At 39.7% G+C, this 26,150-nt stretch overlaps 1 protein-coding gene across 5 annotated transcripts in view; it reads right to left on the bottom strand.

Annotated features, from left to right (window-relative positions):
* The window catches only part of OSBPL6 (oxysterol binding protein like 6), a 158,544-nt gene that overhangs the window by 44,445 nt on the left and 87,949 nt on the right, over positions 1-26,150 (bottom strand). For all 5 annotated transcript variants that reach the window (XM_052654694.1, XM_052654685.1, XM_052654702.1 and 2 more), the window contains exons 5-11: positions 21,225-21,317; positions 15,324-15,446; positions 12,627-12,680; positions 11,457-11,570; positions 11,169-11,339; positions 8,136-8,268; positions 2,264-2,367 (exon numbers count right to left, since the gene is read on the bottom strand). In XM_052654694.1, the coding sequence (XP_052510654.1) occupies positions 2,264-2,367; positions 8,136-8,268; positions 11,169-11,339; positions 11,457-11,570; positions 12,627-12,680; positions 15,324-15,446; positions 21,225-21,317 (792 nt within the window). The remainder of the gene's footprint in view (positions 1-2,263; positions 2,368-8,135; positions 8,269-11,168; positions 11,340-11,456; positions 11,571-12,626; positions 12,681-15,323; positions 15,447-21,224; positions 21,318-26,150) is intronic.

Raw genomic sequence — 26,150 nt, forward strand, 5'->3', positions numbered from 1 at the left:
TCAGAATGGCATTCTGTTTCCTTCAGGAAGAAAAAGTCAGTGACAGAACCAGCCTACTCAAGACCATAGTTGTGAATGGCAATACACAACTATGGCTATCATAGTTGTGTATTCAATTGGCTATCTTATAAAAAATAAGATTGAAATGGTATCTACCCACAACTGTGCATGTTCCTATGATGCTGGCCCTGTCCAGTTATTCTATTTACAATTAAGGTTCTCTTTCCTTGCCTATGATAACCATAGATACTATGTTTTAAAAATACACACACAAAACTACACAATCACTTGCTCAAAAATATGGTACTCCCAAAAGCAATTTTAGGCAATTTCCTTGTGAAGTCATTTGACACATTTGTCTCTACAGTATTAATTTTCTGAATAGACGGGAAAAAAACCAGAAAAACATACTGAACAAAAGACCACAAAAAATTGTGTTCACACAATGTGGACATTCTAACTAAAAAAAAAAAAAGATCTTTATTGCTTGCAAAAATCTATTTTCAAATTAATCAGATTAGTAAGCAAAGTAACGAAGAATTAGTTATTTACACGTTTAGAATTAAAACACAAAGAATGTTATCAGTAAAATCAGAATTAAGGAAGAATTATTGTTCTTATTTAAAAGACACTGAAATATTCTAAAAAGCAGTCCTTCTTTGTGTTACACATTGATTTACAGCATAATAAAAAGAAAAGCAAAATCAGGAGTCTAATTCTGATTGTGCAGGGCAAGAGTCCTTCATAATATTAATATATAGTTAGGACTGGAGTGGTAAAATTTCAAGCTTAAGGATCTGAAAGTAACATGAATTCTGACATGAGAGGTTGTAGGCATTTACCATATTTTGTATATTGCAATGCAATGACATAAGAGGATCTTATGTTAAAAATTTTCAACTATTCATATAACTTATTTTAAATGAATTTCAAGTAAGTTTATTATGAACCATGAAGACGTTAGTTCAAATTTTAAAAGTGCCTGTTGATGGCCAATAATATCTATTTTTGTAGAATCACAGAATTTGAGTTGAAAGGTAATTCAGAGATCATTAATGCAACTCTATCACTTTACCCAGAAGTTAATGGAGGCCCAGACAATTTAACAGAAATAAATGAGATTATACTGCCAGGAAATCACAGTGATTAGACTAGAACCCAAGTTTGTTCATTTCTAACCTATTGCAGTCTTCATCTCATGTATTAATTAACAGATATAAGATTGGACAACACTAACACATAAAAGGCTCTTTTAAGATTTAGTATATACAAATGTTCATTACAACCCATTTGATTTTTAGTCTAGATTTTTAAGGTGATTTTTTGTTAAAATATGTTTTAATGGTTCAAAGGCCATAACTGAGAATGAAAATGCCACTTGACAGCTGTATTACATAATTTTAAGCTTTCTTTTACATTCTTTTTACTTATGCCACAATAAGAATAGATTTCTCCCTATTTTAGATAATACAACTCAGTCTGAAAAGCACTAGCTTTAAAGCAGTTAACAGTTGCTTTAAACTTTTAAACTTCTAAGAACTGATATATAAATACTAATATTTTTAAAAATATCTATAAATATGAATGAAGGAAAAGTAAGGTCTGTACCTGCAGTTGTATTTTTGTATCTTTGCTGACACTTTTTGTTCTCCATCGTCTTGTGACTCGCTTGTCTTTCTTTGAAATATCTACACAGTTAGCCTACATTGCATAAATAGTTAAAAGCAACAAAGCATTATTAAGTTAACACAGATAATACAGGCATAGACAAAGAGAGCACAGCAAGTTAGTAAAGAATCATTGTTAGATACCTAAAGCAAACCAGCCAGGAGATAAAGGTGCATCTGATGCATAAAGGGCATTAAAAGCAGACAAAAACAAAACATATTTTTCTGCTATACAAAATGAAAATAGGATTAGAGATCTTTGGTGTTTTTCTGCTACTTGGAAAGAGCACAAATTCTTACAGTACCCAAATTATACCTTCATAATTATCATTTCTAATGCAACATAAATGTGGGAGAATGATTCAGATATTCACTTCTAGTTAGCTTGTATTTAAATGTACAACATTTTAAAAAAGACATCTTAACACAATGACACCAAGATTCAAAAAGTTATTAAGAATAACTCCAGAATATAAACTAATCTGTATTATAGTTATGTCCCTTTAAATATTGCCTTATATATTCATATAACAATTCAGTAAAAATTCTGAGTGAATATTTTAAGTTCCTTTGACCAGCAGCTATAATATGTTTACCTGCATGTCAGTAAAGTTAGGTGCTGACTGAGTTCTCTGAAGTATTTCCAAATTTTGCAGGAGTTTGCTAAGTTCCACAAGGTTTGACTGGCAGTGTGCAAGGTCTAAAACAGATCAGAAATAAAAATATGTTACAACTGGTCAGGAAGTGGTGGTGATGATAATAAAAGGCAGTGTATCCAAATTATGGCAAATATGATCAGGTAGATCTATGTTTACAGGACGATGATACTGGCAGATGAAAACCTTCTCTGGTTTAGAACCAGCAAACCACTGATTATTTATTGGATGAGTTCAAAACCCACTCTTACAGATGAACAATTAGTGTAGAAAGCTATTAAAATCTCAGTGACATTGGGAGACTCTGCTGAGATGGCCTTTGTCACATCAGAAGCACGCTCCAGGGAACTTCAGTGGTCGTCCAGTTTTGCTGTTAGGAACATGTCTACCTGCTGTGAAGGTCTTCGTGTGTAGGACTCAGAACCCCTGCACACCCTCCAGAGAGCAGGGCAGCAGCAATACACTAGGGGCCAGGCCCCGCCCAGGCGCCATCTCTCAGCAGCATCTGCCCTAGGCTGGAGTCTGGGTGAGCTACTCAAGGGCTGCTGTGGCTCTTCCAGGGAACTCTTGGCCATCAGTGGCCTTTAAATTCCTCAAGAGAGGAAATGACCTAACGGAGGTGGCAGAAGAGAGTACTGAGGAGGCCAGGACCCTTCCATCACTCTCTCCTCATTTCAGGGGAGGCAGCACCATTACACTCCTCCCATTTCCCCCATGAAGAGAATAAAGCAAGTGGGCTGGATAGGAAGGAAATACAAAAGATAAAAGGGATGAGAGAGAAAAGCAGTACAAAGAAAGAAGGAAGGGGCTGGAGGGAAGAGGAGAAAGAAGATGGTGAAAAGAGACCTCATTTTAACTTGTCTTAAAACTGCATTATAAGCATGCTGACAGGGACATAACCTGACACTACCTGTCCATTAAGCATTCTATTTGCTAAATTTACACTCATTCTTCATAATAACTGTGATTATTCTATACAAATGGTATATGTAGGTAGTATAGAGATCTAAAAATGGGGCTTAAAACCCTTTCTAACAGAATGGAAAGAGAACTTGGTGAATGGATTTGATCAAAGGCAAAAGGATTCAAAACTAAGGTTGGGAAACATTGATTTACTTTATATTTCTCAGCTGTAGTTTTCTTACCTGTTTAGTGGTAACAGTTAATATTTACTCTCTTACCTTCTTAATGAAAGTAGCAACTTTCATTGAAAATTCTATGAAAACCAGAAACTGTGTTTATGGAATATTAATTGCACTATGTTTAATCATTCTTCTAGAGCCTTAACTTGGAACAAGCCTCACCATTTCTTGACACTTCTATCATTTAAAATATGGAAGAAATGAAATCCTTGGCAGAATTTTACTCCTTGCCTAGATGTCTGATTATACATAAGGATTATAAAAATTTACCCAAGACAATAAAAATACCTTTAAAAAAAACTCTAGAATTTCATTAAATCAAGATCAAATCTATTTTTAGAATCTTGGAAAAAGGAAAAATTATGCCAAGAAAGGACTGTTGAGATAGTTTATAATAGTAAAAATTTGAAAACTTAAGGATATAGCAGTTTACTTATTTTCTCATCATCTCTACTTTGTCCTAAAAAGAACTCTATCCAATATTCTGTAATAACCTATATGGGAAAAGAATCTGAAAGAGTGAATATATGTATATGTATAACTGAATTGCCTTGCTGAAACGAAGGTAACATTGCAGTCGACTATACTCCAACATAAAATAAAAAGTTAAAATAAAAAAAACCATATTATCCAATTGTGCAATGATTAATTAAGGTTCCCCGATGGCTCAGTGGGTAGAGAATCTGCCTGCAATGCAGGAGACACAGGAGACACGGGTTTGACTCCTGGGTCAGTATTCTTGCTGGAAAATCCCACACAAAGAGGAGCCTTGTGGACCACAATCCAAAGGGCTGCAAACAGTCGGACACAACTGATGACTACGCACTCAGAGCACATCCAAAGTTATCCCTTTACTATTTCATTTCGGTACAACTGGTTAGGAAGACACTATGCAACCAGCATAGTTCTAAGCATAGTGAATACAGCGGTAAAGTAAGATTTATGGAATTTACATTCTGGTTTAAAGAAAATATATGCAATAAATAATCTGTACCTTAAACTATTATGTATCCATTTTAGTGATGGATATACTGGTACACAAGGAAGGCACATAAAATACTAATTTAACATTTTGCATTTGTGAGAAAAATGGCTTTCCAAGAGCTAAGAAACTCCCTTACATACTTGAGATCTGGACTGACAGACATCCAGACCTATGAATAGCTAGCCTCTTTAAGTACTGGAACTATAAATGTGCTATGTTATGGGTTCAAGAAGATGTTACATGATGAACTTCTGAGCTGCAACCAACCTCAATGATGGGACTCTATAAAACGATCAGAATAGACCAAAAAAAAAGTGCTGTGGTAGTTCAAGAAAGGGATAGATACTGTGGTTTGAGGTCGTCAGAGTAGATAAGACAGTGGAAACTTTTGTGGGTCTGGAGGATTGATAGAGGATTCAGAAAAATAGGAAGATGGACAAGGGCAGAGCAGTCACAGTAGGTTGAGAACAGCCTGTGCAAACGCATGGAGGCAGGAACGTGCAAGGACTCTGGAGATAGCAAGTTCAGTTCGGCCTATGGAAGGCAAGGTTGAAAGGGCAGGCAGGGCTAGAAACCTGAAAGTTGGTGTTAAATGCTGGGCTAAGTAGCTTGGACTACGGCCCAAGAGTCCACAGAAAACCACTCGAAGAGATTTTTGCAAAAGTTATTTTAAGAAATAGAGGTCTTGAGGGACTACATATTTTATGTAGTGAACAAAGATTTGGCTTTGGGATTAGTAAATGCGGGTTGGCTGGAGCCCCAGCCTCTCCATCAGGGCAGTGCATAACTGGGAAGATTCCTTAACTTCCACGCATTTCACTTTCCTCATCGGCAAAGTGGGGGCAGCAGTAATACATATATCTCATAGCCAAGGGCAATGGAATGATGCCTGCTAAGTGCTGGCACCATCTGTGAACACATCCAAGAGCAGCAGTTCCCCAGGAGCCTCTGAGAGCCATGGAGTCACAAAGCAAGAGACTGAGGGTGCGGGTACCAGTCAGAGGCCGGTGAGCAAAGAGAGAGCATGAGTTGGTTGGCAGAAATGGAATTCCAGAGGAAGGCAGATGAGGGCGAGAGGTCGGGGTGGCGGGGCGGGTAGGTTTCAAAGGAATAATGACCTCAGCCTCCACGGGATGAACAGGCTGGGTGGGGCAGAGGTGACAGAGGTTTCAGGAGTGGTTATGACGGCAGCACCGACAAACACAGGGGAATCCAAGAGCTGGGGCCATTTCCACAGAGGAGACAGAATTGGTTTTTGACAGGCTGAGAAGAGAGCGTGACCAAGCGCATCAACAGAAAGGGTCAACAGTGCAGGAGGCGGCTGGGAATGCAGCACAGGCTGCGTACAGAGGTCTGAGACACAGGGTGTTCAGCCTGTTTGAGGGAAATACGGTACAGTGATTAAGAGCATACTCTCTGGAGTCAGACCCTGAGTCTGAATCCCAGCTCCACCGTCACTGGCTGTGTGGACTTGGTTAAAGTGACCTGACTTCTCTGAGCCTATGTTTTCTCACCTGTAAAGCGGCATTGAGAGGATTAAATGAGTCAATGCATATAAAACACCTAGAACAGCGCCTGCTGCACAAGACGTGACCCATCCTATCCACTGCCACCACGACCACTACCATCTTATCATCATCATCCTCATCCTCATCATAATAGAGACTGCGGTAAGAAGCATGCCTGTTGTTTCCAGAGCACTGAGCATAGTCATTGGGATCAAGCTGATCTGGGTTAGCCCTGCAGCTCTGCCAAGTACTTGCTGTGTAACATGGACAAGTTATTCAACCTCTCTGAGCTGTGGTCTTCCTATTTAGAAAAATATGGCTCATAATTCCTGCTTGGTACTATTGTGAAAACGTATAAAAGACCACATATGTAAAGTACTTAACTCTGTGCCCGACCCCCATAAGCACTCAGTAAACTCTGCTTATTATTACTGAAGCTAAAAGCAGAATACTCAATCTTGACCATCCCTACAACCAAGGCTGACCAGAGTAGAATCCCAGTGAAATAAAGGAGGAACAACTGGAGAAAAAGGGAAAACTTCACAGGACCTAAAAGTGGAGGCCCATTAGACAAGGTCTTGCAGGGCGGGTCACAGGATGAGGCTTGAGAACACAGCAGAAATCAGACGGCCTCTTGTTGCCAAGAACGCTTTGCCATAGAGTCATAAGGGCCAAGTCAACTTAGGGGAGAGAAGCTGGAGTCTACAGGCAGGAACAAGGAAGGTGGGAAAGACTTAGGTTGTTCCCAAGAGAAGAGATCATTCCTCTGCTAAATCCTGGAGAATGGCAGGACGAGGACACAGGTGGAGAGGTCAGGATGGGGAGAAAGGAGGGTCACCCCCAAGGCTGGCATAAGGGCACAGGAATGGGCCACAGATTATTTAGAAGCACACAGGGAGACAGAGACAGCCCCCACCAGTCAGGGGCTTCTTGGCATCAAGGCCAATGTCTGTTTATTTTGGTCACATGAATGCACTTGGGTCCCAGTGAACAATCTCCATCTTTTCAACAACATTGGTGGCCAGGTTGAACGCCACAAGCACGAACAAGGAGGCAGAAAGTGGAGGAGAGGCAGGCTGACTGGCACAGCCGCAGAGGCGAGCGAGTCTTCAGTATGTAGGACAGGGAGCTCAGCTTCTTCTCCAACCTGAAGTTCATAAAGGCGAAGTAATATCTGTGTGTTTTGTGTATACAATCAAGTAAAACCCTTTCAATGGAATGTTAGCTTGACACACTTAATGAATACAACATCCCCCTCAAAGTCATATTTTTCACATAAATACTGAGCTTGGGATGTGGAGAGAACTAATAAAAATGCCGCAGACTTTGAGTTCACACATGTGGAGAGCAAAAAAAAATTTGTTTTGGTCAAGGCATGAACATAGATCACCAAATTTCAATTTTTCTAAGTGAGGTCATAAAATACTATAACATCTCCTTTCACCATAACTTTATAAAGGAAAAAATTTAATATTAAAAAAGAGGTCCAATATAAGCTAAAAATAATTTAAAAATGAAATCAATTTAGCTTTATTAAATACCTGTTTTTATTATTTTTTTTCTTTTCATTTTTGAATGTCAAATGAAAGCCGTCTCACAGACTGGAAATGGTCTGTGGATCCAGTTTGAACCAACATGCTCAGGGTCATGACATGGAAGGAAAAAGCTTCTGCAGGTCAAGAGGCTGAGAGATGGTATAATGAAGGAACTGTGTACTAGTTCAGAGTATTCAATAACTGATCCAGAGTGGGACACCACGACCAGGTAATGCTGGCTAAAGATGCAGTATAACATGGCTATTTCTTGCCGGTAGTTGGGGAACACACACTGTTCCGTGGGCCAGACAGAGCAGCAGAGAAGGCAGCCGTGTAAGTGACCTTGTGGACTCTCAGGAGAGAGGGTGGAGGGTCCTCCTGAGGCAGCACTCAGCTGCGTGATCGCCCCCAGGGTGCAGGGTGTGGGAGGCTAAGGAAGCCAGAGGAAACTGCTAAGGAAAGGGGCCGAGAGGGTTGAAGTCGGTGGGAGTCAGCGTAAGGGCAAAGCCAGATTCAGTAGTTCTGAGGGTGCAGGAGAATGGACAGGCAAGAAACCCGAAAGGTGCAGGACCCATACAACTTGCCCCTTTTGTGTCTGTCTCATTGGCTCATGTTGAGAGCCCACACCAGGCATGAACTGACCTTCTGCACACCTGTCCATCTCTTCCGAGTCCTGCAGCCAGGCCGCCACCTTGCTCTGGCCGGTCGTGCAGGTTGCAGGGAGGCTGCTGCTACAGGGCAGAGGGGACTGCCATGGAAAGCTGTTTGGCTGCACCTACAGCGAACAGCAAAATGTGTAGGGTTAGGCAGGAACAGTACATGTAAGTGACTAAAAAGAACACTAGCATCCTCAAAACTACATTAAAAAGGGGGGAAAAAAGGCAAGCTCAAAATATGGAAGAAGCCTCTTGACTAAATGTGGTACAAGCTCAGGAGAGTAAAAATTCATAGGTGATAACAACACTCGTTAAGCTGCTGTCTCCACCGTACAATGAAGCAGACAATGCTTAAGAATATTATACTTGCCAGGGCCTGCCAACTCAAATTTTCAATGGTTTTTAATTACCCACTAAGTTATGGTTGATAGTGTCCTTCTTGCAGTCCTCAACTCACGAATGAAGGCCTTTACTTTTTGAAAGCTTTCTGTACCCTTATGACTAACTCATGGTGTTATCAGCCACTTGTGATTCTTAAATACATTATGTACCAGCAAGCATCCTTTCGATCAAAATATTGAAAACTGCATATTCAGTATGACATTGCATACTGAAAACTGTAACGTATAAAATAGCAGTCTTGGGAATTCCCTGGCACTCCAGTGGTGAGGACTTGGCGCTTTCACTGACGGGAGCCTGGGTTATATCCCTGGTCAGCAAAGTAAGATTCTATAAGCCACACAGCATGGCAAAAAAAGAGGCAGCCTTGGCAAGTTATTATTATCTATGGTTCACAGACTTTCTATTAAAGAGATTTTATATGAAATAAAGTTGTATGAAGTATGTAGATACTAACGTGAGTGTGAGAAACACTCCAAGAAAAAAGCAGAAACGTATTCCCCTAAAGCTGAAACAACTTTAAAACTCCATACTTGACTTTAATATTCAATTACAACTGATTGTGTCTCTTGTAAATCATTATGAAGTGAAGGATGCACATGCTTAGCAAATCCAGACTTATTTATTGCCCGCACAGGGCCACAAAGCAATTAACATTCTGGAACCTCATCATTTGATGCCTAGGATGCAAGCAAAGTGATAAAAAGGTCTTTTCACTCTTTATTGCATTTTGATAAATGTAATGGACATCTTTCACCGAGTTAGGTCTTACAGGGATGTTGTTTGTAATGAGAGCAATACATCTATGAAAACCAGAGCCGAAGCCCTTTCTTATTCCAAGGCAAACAATGGGGAGGATTTGGTTTCAGTTCTCCAGTCTCAGATGTCACCCAAGTTATTTAATACATAACACAAGAGATGAAAATAATACATCTTTTATCAACACTCTGTGCCAAAGACACAGGCAGAAGCTGGAAGAACCAAATGATTAAATATGTATATATATTTAATATCCATCTAGAATACATTTCTTGTTTAATTTGGACTAACTCTGGGATTCATTCCATTTTGTGATGAGAACACAGGAGGCCCAGAGAATCTTGGGAACTATCTTGAACATCTTGTGTGTGTTACTCAGTAAGTGCCCTGTTCCCTAATAACCCCGATTTACTGATTCATTAGTCCCCTGGAGAAGGAAATGGCAACCCACGCCAGTATTCTTGCCTGAAAAATCCCACAGACAGAGGAGCCTGGCAGGCTATATAGTCCATGGGGTCACCAAAGAGTTGGACTTGACTTAGTGATTAAACAACAACTGATTCATTTCCTTATATTTCAGAAGCAGTTAGTATCAGGGTTAATCCAACACCCTGTTTCTAGAAGAGAGATATTCCAGAATGAAATATGTTTGAGAGCCTTGTGAAATACTGGGTTAGTCAAAAAGTTCTTTGGGTGTTTCTGTAGGATGTTATGGAAAAACCTGAATGAACTTTTGGGTCAACCAAATATAATTAACAGGATTTAACAAAAATGACTTAAGTAATTTCCATCAAAACAGCAATAGCTAAATACAGCTGTATTTAATTTAATCTGATTTGATGAGTCTTCCAGTTACCCCATGAGGTTTTTCAATGCTTGGTAAGGAAACTTGGATATATATTAGTCCATACACCCCTATGTAGGAAAACAGAGAAAAGCAGAACCTTCACTGAAACACACTTGAACTCAGTTCCCTGTGGCAGCCAGTTGTTCACAGATGTCTCTGTTCTCAATATCAGGTGCCAAGTAAGAAACTGGAAGAATCCTGGGTAGTGCAATGTGGCTATGGTTCAGAAAACCTAATTATTGCAGCAAAGGCAAAAACAGCTCTCTCCCTGTTCCATTGACCTAACCTTGGTTTTTAACAGGTAACACCTCTAGTGGTTCAACACAGAAAAAAACAGCCCAAAGAATAGCTTCAGCCTCCCTTAATCTGGTACAGTGGAAAAGACACTGATTTTGGAAACAAAGATGAAGATTCAGATGGAGCTGAGATGAAGACTCAGCTGATAATGTCTTCTGGAAAAATTCTTAACCGTCTCTGAGGTTTGGCTATATTAGAGAGTAGAGACGAATGAATGTCCAACGCTTAACACAGAGCCCAGTCTCAAATAGGCCCCTACTTAGGTTACTGTCGCAATCTCTAGCCCACTTGCCTTATCATGGGGAAATTCACTGGTCTCTCTCGTGGTCACGTATGCATTCTAGCTCAAGGCAAAAAAGCAAGTTTCTTTCTGAAAACACTGTGGTCTTCTTATTACCACCCAGAAAGACACTGATTTCTAGGTATTGATTAACCAAATGTTCACTCTACTCTCTAATATGCTTGTAAAGCCATTGAAAATTAAGATGTAGTCCATTCATAGGAAAAGTAACGGTTAATTCTCTTGGTGATCCACATTCCCATCTAATCTATTCTATACTTGTAATTAACTTGGACGCTAAATGGCACTATTGTCTTCTGAGAGTTAGTTTTCAAAGCCAACCTTCTCTTCCTGGTTTGTCAAATGAGACTCAGTAAATATGTCTGCATAATCTTCCAAGCAGTTTCCGGGCTGACTTTTATATAACAAAGTCATACCTTTCCATCCACAACTGAAACATTAGCAGCTGGTGAGGATTCAGCTGTGGAGGTTGAAGGAAATATGTGAAAACTAGCATCTCGTGGTGATCTCACAATTTCATTCTGCCGATACAATCGATGATGGCGCAGTTTGGAGACCCATGCATCAAACCAGTCCTGAGATTTCACCTACAACAATTGAAAAAGAGGAACAGGTAATGGTGAAGCCAGTCTCCTGCCTAACCACTAGTCTAGGCAAAGGATTTCCCCAGATATTGGCAGAGAAACCTCGGAAGCCATCTTTACCTTCAAATGATAGATGTGTTCTTCTGTGTCAAGGTCTATTCTCCGAGCTTTCTTTTTAATTGACATGACAGAGAGTCCCACATCGATGCTTCCATGGACCTTCCCTTTTTGGATCTGAAATCAAAAGACTGGTTAAAAGGCTGGAAGGATATGTGATCTGATATGTTTCTGTACTGAAGTGAGCTTAATGTAAACTCTCATTTATCTACAGGAGATGGAAGATCACACCTCCTGAACAGAGAGGAAATGGCTAAGTTTCTGAAGGTCCTTAATTTGAGGACAGCTGAAGTTGCAGTGACTTCAGGGCAATTTCAATAAGTAAGACTATTCATCTCATTCTTGTTTTGGCATCACTATAATGTCAATTCTTTGTAACTCTAGATTACACAGTTTATATCCTAAGAGATACTTTTTCTGGTTCCTAAAATAACTATGGTCCATCTTTGACCTACAACCCCAAATATACCCAAGTAATCAGCTAGCAGACAGCTGCAGGGTGGAAATGGGCAGTTGGGACTGAGTGCACAGAGCAGGCAGCTCATCTTCTGGCTGCCCTCATCTGACCAAGGACACACAGCTGACTCATGAAGGAGCTAGGGTCAGAACTGAAATCTGAGCCCTCTGTTATTTCTCCCACACACAATGATAAGAAGGAGAGCGTTTTCCAGTTTTGCATGCAAACAATAACTTCTGATATTAAAGAAAAGCAATTTGGAATAATTTTAGAGCTGGGATGCTCAAGATAAAGGAATGTATGAAACAGAAATGAAGTCCACAGATAAGTCTTAAAAAAACATCAGTAAGAACGCATGCTAAATCTCAGAAAAAGCACATAAAGTATAGTTTATTGAGAAATGCAGGGAAAAAAGTCTACTTGAGTTTTCTAAGACAGAAAGGGTGATTTTTGTTAGTTGGTGACTTTTAGGTTTAAGCTTCTGTTTTTAACAGCATACATTACAATAGTTAAATTTTCATGCAGCAGTTTGAGATTTTATGCTAGCTTGAACATAAGCATAAAACACACCTTCCATGCAACATGGAAGTTTGGTAGGTTGCTAAGTCTTATAGGCACAGAAACACACAGAACTGGTAACTATGGCACAACACTTGTACACTGCGGTGTTGACTCATTTCAAGCAGAATTCGAAACCAATCTTTTTGTCTACTTACATCAAGTGGTGCCTTTGAATACTTTAACATTCCATTATCCAGGACAAAAAAACGCTGCAAGAACCAAACAGTCCCCAGTTACTATCAGTATTTTGAATTACATAAAACATTCACAAGTGTGGGTCTAATATTGCTTGATACTTAGTAATCAATACGTTTGACCATTTCCATGTATTTGAATTTAGTGCACCTGGCCACAGCCAGTCACATGGAATGGTAAGGAAATTTGAGCTCACGTTCCACACCATTTACCTAGTAGGGGTCTTTTACACATAATCCAATGGGGATGAACTCTTTCACCACAGTTTTTCTTTTCTTTTCAGCTGTACTGCACAGCTTATGGGATCTCAGTTCCCTGACCAGGGACTGAACCTGGGCCACAGCACTGAAAGTGCTGAATTCTAACCAGTGGACCACATGGATCTCCCCTATCACCACACTGTTTCTTAATGGGGGTGTGGGGGTAGCAGCAGGAACTCCAGGGCCTACATCTAGGACTTTCTGAATGAACTACACTGGGGTGTTTTTCAAAGTAAGAAATGAGAATAAACTGACTTAGGTCACAGTGATTCCGTGAGGCACTTGGCTACTTGTTTACTTTTCCACCTTGGAGGTCAATTCTTGACTTTCCCTAGCTACCACCGATAATTCTGAAAATACCCATGTCTGTAAATAGAAGCCAGTGGACTGGAGCTATGAATAGTGAATTATCTGGAAAGTTTAAAAAGTAGCCTTATCAATATGCTTGCATCTGCACTTAGAAAAATACTTCCATTTCACTATTAGTAAAGCATATTAAAAATTATTTCTACACTCTATTAAGGGGGAATAAATATATATATTTGGAGTGGTTTCTGTCTCTTCCAAGATACTCCTGGTCCAGTCCAAATGAATCTAGCTATTTTTGATCCACAAATCTCAGGAGCTCTTTGTGGCTGATTTCCTTTCCATGGACAATTGACAGGGGAACAAACAGCTCCCATGACCCAGTTACATAATGGGTCCAGGGTCCTCTAGTCTCCACAGATGCAGGTAAATTACTGTGGCTGGTAAATTACTCGGCTGGGAAGTTTTTATGTGACTTAGGAACTCTCGGCTGCTGAGGTGACAGGCAGTTGGGCCTGGGGACACCCTATACAGAACTCACAGAGGGCCACTGTTACCCCTTTGTTACAGGTCTAGGGGGCAAAAAGTAAGCACCAGAACAAAGAATCTCTACAGCTGAAAAATACTTGATTTTTTGATGGCCTATGACTTGGGCAATCAAATGGACTGATGCTGGAAAAAATACAGGATCACAGACCAGGAGCAAAGGAGATGCAAGGGAGGACCTACTTCTGCTCATGTAGCAAGATGTTCTAAGGGAAGATCCAGAGACAGCTGCTTCTGAACCACAGCCAATTTTGCTGAAACATGGACTAAGAGTGCTAAATTAAAGTTAGCAATTCAGATAAATGTGTTTCTTTGACCCCCCCTTTCTTCTATTTTTCCATTTCTATCTATCAAAGAATTCTAGCAGAGATAACCTATAGGATGGTCATGGGGAGAAGATAAGCAAGGCCATTGATTTGAGGAACTGCAAAGTGGGAAGGTCAGAATGAAAGGCAAAGGTGCTTCCAGGAAGGTGTAAGGCCAGTTGACCAAAATCCAAGAGAGATCAAGGGTGAAGAGAGATTCCTGGTACTGGAATAATATTATGGGTTTGAGGAGACTGCCAAGGTTTCTGACAAGTGGGAGAGAAGAAGACTCTTTGACTTGCTTTTATTCCATCCTCAGAGATGGGGAGTTGAGGCAACACTTCCCATCTGTTAATTTTTAGGTCCTTCCCTTAATCTGCAAGAAATACATTTCTGTAAGGACGTTATAATCCATAACCTCCATTTTTGAACCAATGGGCAGCAACCACCACTCCATTTGCACCCACAAATCCATCTGCCTTGAGATGAAATCCATCAGCAGATGTGGCAAGTAATGAATCTGTTCTTCCAGATTCTAGATAGATCCTGGTGGTCTATCCAAAGGCTTATCTTGAAAACAGAGGACAGCTTGCTTCTCCTAAGTGTCCAGAATTCTTGCTACTCAGGTCATTGCAACAATACAGTGCAAAATATTTTCTTCATAACTAAAACTGGAAGATGGAAAAATTATGTGGAGTTGGGGAGAGAGAAATACACCATATATATTAAAGGGCAGTAGACAAACTTCCAAGACAAGTGACTTTCCATCTCTAGTTTGCACTGGTGAACAATAATTCTAGGAATTTACTCCAAGAACTTAAATGGAAATTCCTGTGTAAGAATCTTCATCACAACATCATACAGTAAAAAAACAGACACATGTTCACACATAGCAATAGGAAATTGGTTCAGTAGTGGTGAGATATATAGCATAAATCCATCTGATAAAATACATGCATGCATTTGAAGCAGCTCAGATTTAGAAGAATATTTAATAAGAACATATTTATCCTAATTTAAGTTTAAAAAGCAGAGTACACAACAATATGTCTAAACTGGATTTTAAATATGTAAAATATTTTTTCTCTGCTTACAGACATTACAGAACTCTGACTTAAATAGATACGACAGGTTGCAGCCTGTATGGTTAAAATAAGGCTGTACAACCACTTAATGACACCAAGTAAGAGCCTCTCTAATCATGAAGATGATATGAAGAGGAATGTGATGAAAATGTTACCTTGTGCCAGCCTTTTAAAGGCCATTTTCTCTTCTTTAGCATAAAACCTTCATGTTTGTCTGGTCTCTGGACATTGGTTTGGCCTATTTTCAGTCCTTCTATAATTTCCCAGCTGTCAGCTTCCTAAGAGAAAAGAAGAAAAACAAATCACATATTTCTCAGTGTTTGATGACACACTTAAAGCAAATTCCTAGGTAGAAGTTGCTTTTGAAACAACACTCAACCCATCAGAAGTATGAATATCATTCTGGAGCGTTCTGTAACATCACACACAGCTATGCACTTATAACTGAAGTGATAGCGAGTTCCTGGGTACACCTGGAGGAATGCAGGCCATCAGAAATGAGCTGGACAGAGGTGAAGTCTGGGGTAGAATGGTTTTGATTGCCTGCATTGACAGTATTTAAAATGCACTTTTCCAGGCAGTTCATCTCTGGGGATAGAGGCACATTAAAGTTTTAAAATAAGATCATTTTGACGAAACGCGTTCAATTAGCATGTGGGCCTGGCTTTCTGTAGAAACAAAAAGGCTGCACCAGCCTAAGTGGCCCACAACCTGTTAGGCTGAAGAGCAGCGCTGTGAGCATCTGTTTCCCCTTGGGGAGGCTGCTGACATTTCTGAGTGAGCATAAAATGCCCCGCTGGCCAAATACCCACCAAGAAGTCCGTGCTTTTGAAGACACACATTGTGAGAAACACACACCTTTGGGAGCCCATGGAAAGAACGCCCGACTGCACGGCCAAAAATCTGAGCTTCTTGAGTGCACATTATCACCCTCCTCTGGTAAAAACAGACTTAATCACGGTTTCCTTTTCCATAAGAGATGTTTTGTTCATTTATGTTGTTTTTAAGAAAAGCTTTCAAAATGAATTGTCAATATTTAAAAATCAGAGGATTTCAGACTTTAAAACTCCAGATTTCTAGTGTTTGTGGAAGCCTAAGATCTGGCAACAGTGGTCCTGCCCTGGGGGATGGCAGCCTGTCTTCAGCCTGCCACAGTTGCCCTTGGGTCTGCTTCCATGTTGGATAGCTGCTCTGTAGCCACATCCTGGGTTTTAAAATCCCCAGACCAGGTAATTTCCAAGGGCCCAGGCAGCTCTATAGTAACTGCTGACCTGCAAATACTCGTGTTCTAGACCTCAGGCTTGGGGCCCACTCAAGCAGAAGTAGAGGCAGGAACAATGAGGTCACATGGCATGCATGGCTGCTGCAATCCTGCCCAGGGAGCAGGGAAGCAAAATCTCTCAGCACAACCTGCTTGGGCACCTCAGCTCTGGAAAGCTGGATGCAGCTTCAAGGATCAGGGCAGGCCTCTCTGCAGAACGAACTAACCCAAACTGACTCAGGAAGCTGAGTTCTGAGGGGTGTCCTGTCAGCAATCTTCTTTGGACTATAGCACAGAGGCTTCAGCAGGAACGGCAAGGGGTACTATCTTGGGGCAGATGGACTTTCCAGCCCAGGGTCTGGGTGGTGGCTGTCCAGAGTCTGCTGCAGGACTGTGAGGCTCTGGCAGGCCCCAGGGGCCAAGGGGCCATAGTCAGTTCCTGACATCAGCCACGGAGATGGGAGGGGAGAGGGCTGCGTATTTACCATCCATGCCTCTTTCCTCTGTCTTCTCCTTTCATCTCAGAAGCTGCTTGCCCTCTGCTGTGTGTGCTTAGTTGCTCAGTTGTGTCCGACTCTCTGAGACCCCGTGGACTGTAGCCTGCCAGGCTCCTCTGTCTATGGGGATTCTCCAGTCAAGAAAACTGGAGGGGGTTGCCATGCTCTCCTCCAGGGGCTCTTTCCACCCCAGGGATCCAATCTAGGTCTCTCATATTGCAGGCAGATTCTTTACCCTCTGAGCCACCAGGGAAGCCCACTTGCTCTATGGCGGAGTCAAATCTATGTTTAAGTCCAAATATGTGTAAATGGAGTGGGATTTTCACAGAAAATTGTTTCCAGGAGATGTGGCTGAACATTGCTTCATGCTAACATCATTAAGCCTAGGAGATACTCCTGACTTCTGAAGCCAGCATCTTGCTTCTGCCTGACTGAAGCCCAAGCCCACCACCCCTGAGAACTAACCCAAGATCGTTGCCATTTCTCCATCTTCTCGGTCATCTCGGAGGGTACCTGGCGAGTGAACTACTAATACATCGCTCACAGAAATGCAGCTACCAGTGTTTATCTGGTGACATTGAGAACCTTTTAAAGGAGCTATAAGCTTCCCTGTACACAAGAAAACAACCTACAAAGTGATTCTCTACTTAAGTACTGTCAGAAACTGTGATTGATCTGGTCAGAACCATTAATTAGACATGGTAATTTTTTTTTTTAAATTTCTTTCTAAATAAATCCACTTCCTACCTAAAAAAAAAAAACTTCTGATGAGACAATTTCAGGCTCTGTATCCTATTTTTAGGACAAAAAAGGCACTGTCATCAGGAGGGCAAAGCAGAGTGCTTTGGTATATTCGTTTTTTAATACTGAACTGCAATTCAATCCAGGTGAGCACTCCTTATAAATAATGAGAGAATAATAGAAAAAAATAGCAGGTTCTTATATAAAGTCCAGTTATCTTTGGCTTTTCACTCCCATCAGCGAAGCAGATAAAAATGATTGATTTTTATTCCATAAAATTAGTAGATTTTATAGATTTCTTTTAGAAAGCCTTAATGTAATCAAGAAATTAAAAGAATAACTCTGCACATATGTGTACCTATATTCATGAACACTCTCTCTGGTCTTAGAGCGATATCAGCTGTATTTAATTATATTTCTATTTTTAGTAGCCCTATCCATGGATAGCATCTCCAGAAGAACAGCATTTGTATTTTTGGCTAGATCTTATCTTATTTGAAGGCTAGTGTTCATCTTTGATTTAGTCTCTCTCCATGTGTGACAAATACTCTGCACTACTTATGAAAATGGAAATCTTTAATAATAAGTACAAATGCTATTTGAATTTTTTCCTAATTAAATTCAGAATGTAGTAATAGCTTGTCCCTATGGAACTATGACTACTGATCTCTATCACAGCAGTTTTTTTCTTCTTTGGGAGTTTAACTACAGAGGGAAAAAAGGGGTGGGGCTGTGTGGATAAGATAGAAAAAGCAAAAAGTTAAAAATGTATTTTGTAAACATACATGCAGCAGTTCTGAACAGGTAATTGCACTCACTCTGATTCAGCATTACTAAACTCAGCAAAAGAAATTAGGAAGTATCCTAATATAGTTCTTATAGTTAAATAAACTGTCAGACAGACAAAAAAGCAAGGGATAATACCAGAGCAAACAACTCTATTTCAATTATAAATACTGATGATAATGTTACAAATAAGGTGTGTAAGAAACGAAATATCCTACCTCAGGACTTAGTACAATTCATCTCTATCCTCAGTAAACCAGGTCTGTTTAGAGAAAGCTAAAATTGCTTTCTGAAAATTGAATAACTATTCCTAATTTCAATTAATATCAATTTTCTTCCTAAAGTCACCAACTTTCATAGGTTTATGTATATTAGAAACAGAGTAAAAAACCCTAACATAATCAGTACTTGAAACAGATATACAAACATTTTTGCTATTATAGAAGTTTGTAAAAACATCTTTGATCTAATAACAATACCCCCAAACAGAAAGTAACCTGATAACAGCCCTAGGCTGTTCATTTGGGGGAAAAAAAAGACATGTCCTTTCTCAAGAGTATATTCTATAGGCGCACATGTGTAGGTGGTGGATATGTGAAATGCTTTAGGAGGTGAAAGTATCAAACAAAGCATTTGAACTAAATCCTGAGACAAGACTGCTGCTGCTGCTGCTAAGTCGCTTCAGTCGTGTCCGACTCTGTGCGGCCCCATAGACAGCAGCCCACCAGGCTCCCCCATCCCTGGGATTCTCCAGGCAAGAACACTGGAGTGGGCTGCCATTGCCTTTTCCAATGTGTGAAAGTGAAAAGTGAAAGTGAAGTCGCTCAGTCGGGTCTGACTCGTAGCAACCTCATGGACTGCAGCCCACCAGGCTCCTCCGTCCATGGGATTTTCCAGGCAAGAGTACTGGAGTGGCCTGCCATTGCACTTTAAACAGTGTTCTTCCACCACCAACCAGTACCCAGAGAGCCCATCTTCTCTCAAAGGGGCTGAGGGATGGTAAGATGCTATGGTGTCTGGATTGAACAGGACTCTCTGATTTCATGGGGTCCCAAGAGAGCTGTTATGTATTTGTACAAAAACACAAGAATATGAGTCACACAGCAAGATCTAAGCAGGCAGATGCATGGAGAAGTAATGAGATGGATGTTGCCAGGGTCCTACCCAGATCCCAAAGTGGGTGCTCATTCAGGGTGAGCCACCTTCTCCATCACCCCTACATGGAGTTATTCTCTCTGTCCTTTAGCTGAGTCTTGAGAGAGAACTGAGGTTTCAAAGAGATTTCTGGTTATATTTACCAAGTAGACACCCTCTGTTTGCCATTCAAATAGAAATAAGATTGTTTTCATTTCTAAGTTGTTGGTTTTTTTTTTAACAATTTAATAACTCCCTTATTTCAGTTTGGCAATCTGCTCCTATCTGACAGAATAAAGTCTATGGCTTGTAACAACTTCAAAGTATAAAAAGGTAGCATATTCTACAATACAATAGTGTAGTAGAGCATTCTTTTCACAAAGGGTTCTATTTAATGTAGGAAAAGCAACATGGATGAATCAGTTATACATACTTAGTTAACCTTTTGGGGAAATAAACTGCTATTTTTGTATTTGGATTCAAAATCCCCATGCCTTCTATTTTCTGAGTTTCTCAATAGGGGAGTCTGAAAATCTCAGGGAATTGAGCAGGGGATGGGAATAAGTAGGATGGTGTCTCCTCAACTTTTCTTTGTGATTTTTGCATTTTAGGCATAAATTAGATGTTCCCATAGTCTGAGGAAAAGGAAGCCCAAGGAGAGGGAACACCAGCTTCCAAAATTCAGAAAAGGTCTCCATCAGTAGTCTTTGTGTTGTCCTCTGAGCTCACTGCTAGGAAGACCAGCTGCAAGAAGGGTGCTGAACTCTGAACATACAGCAGCCCCTCTGGGTAGGGACTCTTTTATCCTGCAGGTGGGGTAGAGTTTAAACGAGTCTAAGTTTGAGTCCCTGCCCTGCTACTCAGCAGCTTTTTTGACTCTGGGCAAGTTACTAACTCTTGGTTCCTGTATTTGTAAAATGTAATAAATATCTATACTACATGGAACTGCTCATAAGGATTATAGTAAATGGAATCAAGTCTTAGTATAATACCTGGTACCCAGCGCATGGTACCTGCTGTTGCTGTTGTTGTTACTTCTGGGCCCAGTGATTTTGTTAATTACCTCGATATAGAAATATTAGTTCATCTCTCCAACAGAGAAGGAAAATAATTTCTCTTGCCTTTCCCTTAGAACAAAGAGAAAGTGAAAAGAATGAAAGTGTTAGTCACTCAGTTGTGTCCAACTCTTTGCAACCCCGTGGACTGTAGACCACCAGGCTCCTCTGCCCATGGAATTCTCCAGGCAAGAATACTGGATTGGAGTATTTCAATTTCAATAGTGGACTGGCGTATTTCAATTTATTTCCTCCTCCAGGGGATCTTCCAGACCCAGTGATCCAACCCGAGTCTCCTGCCATTGCAGGCAGATTCTTTACTTTCTCAGCCAGCGGGGAAGCCCCAAACAAAGAGAATTCTGGCCATCTGTATGTAACCCTGCAAATCTCAGCAAATACACTTTCATCTCTTCCCTTCTCAGGGCAAGATACCCTACATAGTGGAGGTGGAAAGAAGAGAAAGAGCAGTTCTACAATGGGCATCACAACTAGTTTAGGGGAGTCAGGTGAAAGAGGTGTTGTTCCACTGGCCCCGGGCCAGGCATCCTGCCACCTGGGAGAGCATCACACTGTGTCACTGACCTTGGAGAGGGGCACTGGCTCTGGTTCCAGCAGTTGCCGACTTATAGAGGGTTCGGTACTCGTGGAAGAAGTCCTCTCCAGTATGTGGATGCTCTGAAAATACACGGAAATACAGCTGAGGGTTAGAGAATCCATTCCTCATGTGGATGGATGGGAGGGTGAGATCACACACATCACAGTAAGAGCAGTGAGCTAGGTTAAAGATGACAAGTTCCAGAGGGGACCAAAGGCAGCAACAACTCTAAGAAAAGTGTCAGGACGGGATTTTGTCTCCTTCCCTTGCGGATTTGATGGTGAATTCCTGCTACAATACTGATTTTAGTCTTAGAGAAAGAGTCAGAGAGCACATAAATTAAAAAAAAAAATGGACTAAGTCCCAACATTTTAATAACTTTATGAGAATGGTGGTACACCTACTACTTAGATGGCTAGCCTACAGAAATATTTGCTCCTCTTTCGAATGGCAGCAAACAGAGAAAGGTCTACATCAAAAATCCCAGAGCCATGATACCGTTTAGTCTCTAGAATTTCTTATAATCCTTATAGTTATATAATAGTATAATTATTAAAGTTACAATAATATAATTCTTAAACGCAGAGAAGAAAACAATTCAACAAGCAGTAGATGTCTTTTACAAAGATTATAAAGAGCATTCACAGGTAAGTAAGATGACATTTCAATAGGAAAATAGGCAAACAAAGTATATGGGCAGGCAACTTGTGCAGAATATTGGAAAAGATGTTCAACTTCAACCACAGAGGTATTTAAAGAAATGAAAACCAAAATAATAATGGTTTTTTAAAACCCATTACATTCAAGAATAGATCCGGGTTGGGGGAAAAGGAGTATACAACGGTATACTTTTTAAAGGGGAATTTTGCAATTTTATTAAAAAGTCTTTGGAGAAAAAAGTACTGCCTCATTGACCCAGTAATCTTATAGCTAAGTCTTTACTCTAAGGAAGTAATCAGACTAGTATGGAAAGATACAGGAACAGATACACTTACTGTAGCATTATCTTATTATAGTAAAAAAATCTAATATATATGAGAATGGTACAGATTTTCGAGGAAGTATTAATACCATGCAATGATTAAAAATGATAACATGAACTCTGGTTTATTGATATGAAAAAATAGTCATGGTGTTTGGTTAACTAATCAGGCTATAAAAAATATGTAGAATATGATGATGCTAAGCTTATAATCAAAATATATTCCAGAATGTTACAGGAGCTGTACAGAGGTGGTGGAATTACAGATGATTTTTAATTTTTTTCTTAATTTTTTTAGTGCAAAAATATACATTATATTTGGAAGAATTTAAGCACTTTATACAAAGGGATAAATCTGAAAGACATTAAAGAAATAATCCAATGGAATTAATATTTAAATACAGGCTGAAAAATGTAACATTTTTACTCTAGTTATAACATTTCATTGTTTCAATTCACAAAGCTGGATTTTATTTACCTATTAAGGTCTCTGTTTTTCCTATCTCATTAGAAAACTGTCAGATTAATGCTTGCTTCTTCATAAAGCAAGTTACACTTTGACCTGAGCCAAATTATTCTAATTTCTATTCAGACTTTTGATTATTTCTGTAATCTTGAAAATAAGAAGCCTGACTGTAAATTTTTAAAACCGTATCTGATTGCTTTTTTAAGTCACTTATTAGAAAGAGAATAACTGAGATGGAAGATTTATTTTTCTAATTTGTGAGGAAGCAGAAGAAATCAGAACAGATATTTGGGCAGCAAGAACTTCTAATCTGGCAGCCAGTGTGTCCACGGACAATTTAAGCACTAAGTGGGACTCTGCTCTTTCCATTCCTAGGTTCACTGCAATTAGCAGGGAAAAATGATAAACGGGACTGGTATCCATATCTGTGTCTGCGCCTTTTGTGGGAGTCAGAAGCAAAGGCAGACTATGAAGAGAAAAACAGGCGGTGTGTGTTCAGATCTTTAACAACAAAGGGAACAAATGACCTGGGACTTGCATTATTGTTCATGTTAGTATTCTGGATGGGATCCTCTTTAAAACATATAAGCTAAATACAAAATTTAGATTTATTCTGAGATCACATATGTAACAGGAACTAAAATGAGAATTATTGCTGTGGTTGAAGCAAAAATCGTTATTACCTTCTAGGACACCCTCACAGCCTTTCATTTTGTGTGTGTGTGTTTAAAAATAATAAAAGTAGTATGTGCTCATTATAAAAAATTCAAATACAGAATAGAAATATATAAAAGAAGTCAAAGTTCCAACCCTACTGTTACTCACCCTCCTCAACCCTCTAGCTTCTGCAGCAGTGGTTCTCAAAAGGTTGTCCATGAACCTTAGAGCTTCCCATGGCCCTTTCAAGGCATATGCAAGTTGAAAACTTCTTATAACCATACCCAAATGTTATTTATCTTTTTTACTCTCATTCTCTCTCTAATGTATAGTGAAGTTTTTCAGAGGTTATGTAACATAAGGCCGCCTCTCTATTTTCATACATGCAGGTGTCTGGGCAATAAAACACACATTCATTGCCTTTGGGTCCCCGCTCCCTAGCCCCCATAACAAATACACACAGTAAGAAATGCAAAACTTGGAAAGGAACTTGACCTTAGCAGCGACGTAGGCAAGAAATAAAGGACTAACTCAGGAACTTAGCCAGGTGAAAGAAACAAAATCACCTAATATTCAAATCAAGCTATAGACACGGAAATCAATTTAGGATATTTAAAGTATGAAAAAAATGAGTTTTGTCTCTATAGAGACCTGGGGATACTTAAAGTGTAGCTGGGATTCTGTGGGTCAGAAAGGTTAGTGACGAAACAAACCAGAAGAGAATCTGTAAAATACCTACTGCAGTACCTGTCACAGAGAACACAATATTAGTTGTTTTCTCCACTCAATTTCACAAGTTTGCATTAGGGAAGAAAAGTAAGAGGTTCATTCATTTCAAACTTGTTATAACAAAGAGTTGGACACGACTTAGCGGCTGAACAACACATTCCAACTTAGTGGATAATCCAAACCCAAATTTTGTTGATTTTCCAAGGTACAGAGAATCATAAAAATTTTTATTAAGATAACTTTATCTTAGTAATAAATGGATATTTTTATTACCACTGTGAGGAAATTGAGGCTTTAAGAGATTAAATTGTGCTATATCACAAGGCTAATAAATGGAGGGTCCAAGATTTGAACTTTTAACTTGAATTTAAAAACTCAGTGCTTTAAACTGCTATTTAATGATTCTTCATAGGGCCCTGGGGACCCCTTATTCTGGAGGGGCCAGACAATCTCCCTAAGGGCCACAGAGTTTCCTGCTTATCTGGGGACATCTGGGTGCACACCTTATCAAAATAACCACAGATGCTCTTAAGTTCTTTTTTGGAAAAACTGTTTAAAGTCACACTTTAAGTTTTCTCCTTCAACTATCACTAACTCAGTATATATTACTGGAAAAGGAAGGCATGATTTATAAAATTACCAACTGATTAGTATAAATGTAACTGGCCCCCAAAATAAGCTATTTCATTTACCTTTCATAATGATAATAAAGAAGCCAAAAGCTCTTAAACAAATTTCTGCAGTATATTGTATGTTGTTGCTGCTGCTGCTGCTGCTAAGTCACGTCAGTCGTGTCCGACTCTGTGCGACCCCATAGACGGCAGCCCACCAGGCTCCCCCATCCCTGGGATTCTCCAGGCAAGAACAAAGGAGTGGGGTGCCATTTCCTTCTCCAATGCATGAAAGGGAAAAGTGAAAGTGAGGTCGCTCAGTGTGTCCGACCGACTCTTCGCGATCCCATGGACTGCAGCCCACCAGGCTCCTCCGTCCATGGGATTTTCCAGGCAAGACACTGGAGTGGGGTGCCACTGCCTTCTCCGAGTATATTGTATATTTGTACATTATTCGAACCTATCATCTATCTGATAATAAAAAATTAATCGACTACCTTAAGAATTGGCTTCAAACTCGTGGTTTTTAAATAAAAGTCAAAAATACATCCCTGAAGTTACATAAGGACACATAATCACTCATTATGTTAATGAGATACCTAAGTAGGTGAATGGTATGTTCTTAATATGGGCAGATATGAAGAAGACAGGTTTCAAATCTGTCGTACTCAGTTTTGGACTTGAGTTCAACTGTGTGCTCCATGAAAGTAGGGACAAACTTATCTTCATCTTGGTATCCCACCTCCTTGACCTCTTGCACAAGGCCCCGCATGCTGTAGCCAGGCAATCTCTAGAATTTTTTAGATCTCTTTTATTAAGTTGTAGAGAATGGTCTCTCAGCAATCATTAACACAAGATCAGGTATAAAACTCCCTTCTAGTTTCATCTTGGAATTATAAAAATCACAGCTCCAATAAGACAGAACTTTTGAAAACATTTTAAAATAAGGACTTAACTTTTAAAATGAAAACTACTGGTGAGTTAACATCTGGTGAATTAAGCTCTTGTTTATTAGATTTAAAGCTGTGACTGGTCAATGGAGAACACAAAAAAATATTAATAATATGGTAACATCTTCAGCAACAAAAATTAAATCTTCACATTCCCTTTATGATCATAACTTGTGCTATACTTGGTTTTCTTCACAAGCTGTCTATTTTCATATTCTTTCACGGTGGCTTGGAAACACATGCCACCTACCCTCAAGGTGTTATACATATTATATAAGAAGGTTAAATAAAGGATTACATATATCTGTTCATTGTTCTTTTAAAATCAAGTTTCCCTTCAAATACTAAAATTACAACTAATTTCCAGGTCACTGTATTTTTTTAAAGACTTTTTTTTTTTCTAGAGCAGTTTTAGCTCCACAACTGAGAGAAAGGTATAGAGATTTCCCATGTACCCTTGCCCCCACGCATACATTGCTCTCCCCCATTATCAATCCCTCTGAATAGTGTGGTGCCAT

This window comes from Budorcas taxicolor, chromosome 2 (genome assembly GCF_023091745.1).
Source record: "Budorcas taxicolor isolate Tak-1 chromosome 2, Takin1.1, whole genome shotgun sequence".
NCBI classification, from domain to species: domain Eukaryota; kingdom Metazoa; phylum Chordata; class Mammalia; order Artiodactyla; family Bovidae; genus Budorcas; species Budorcas taxicolor.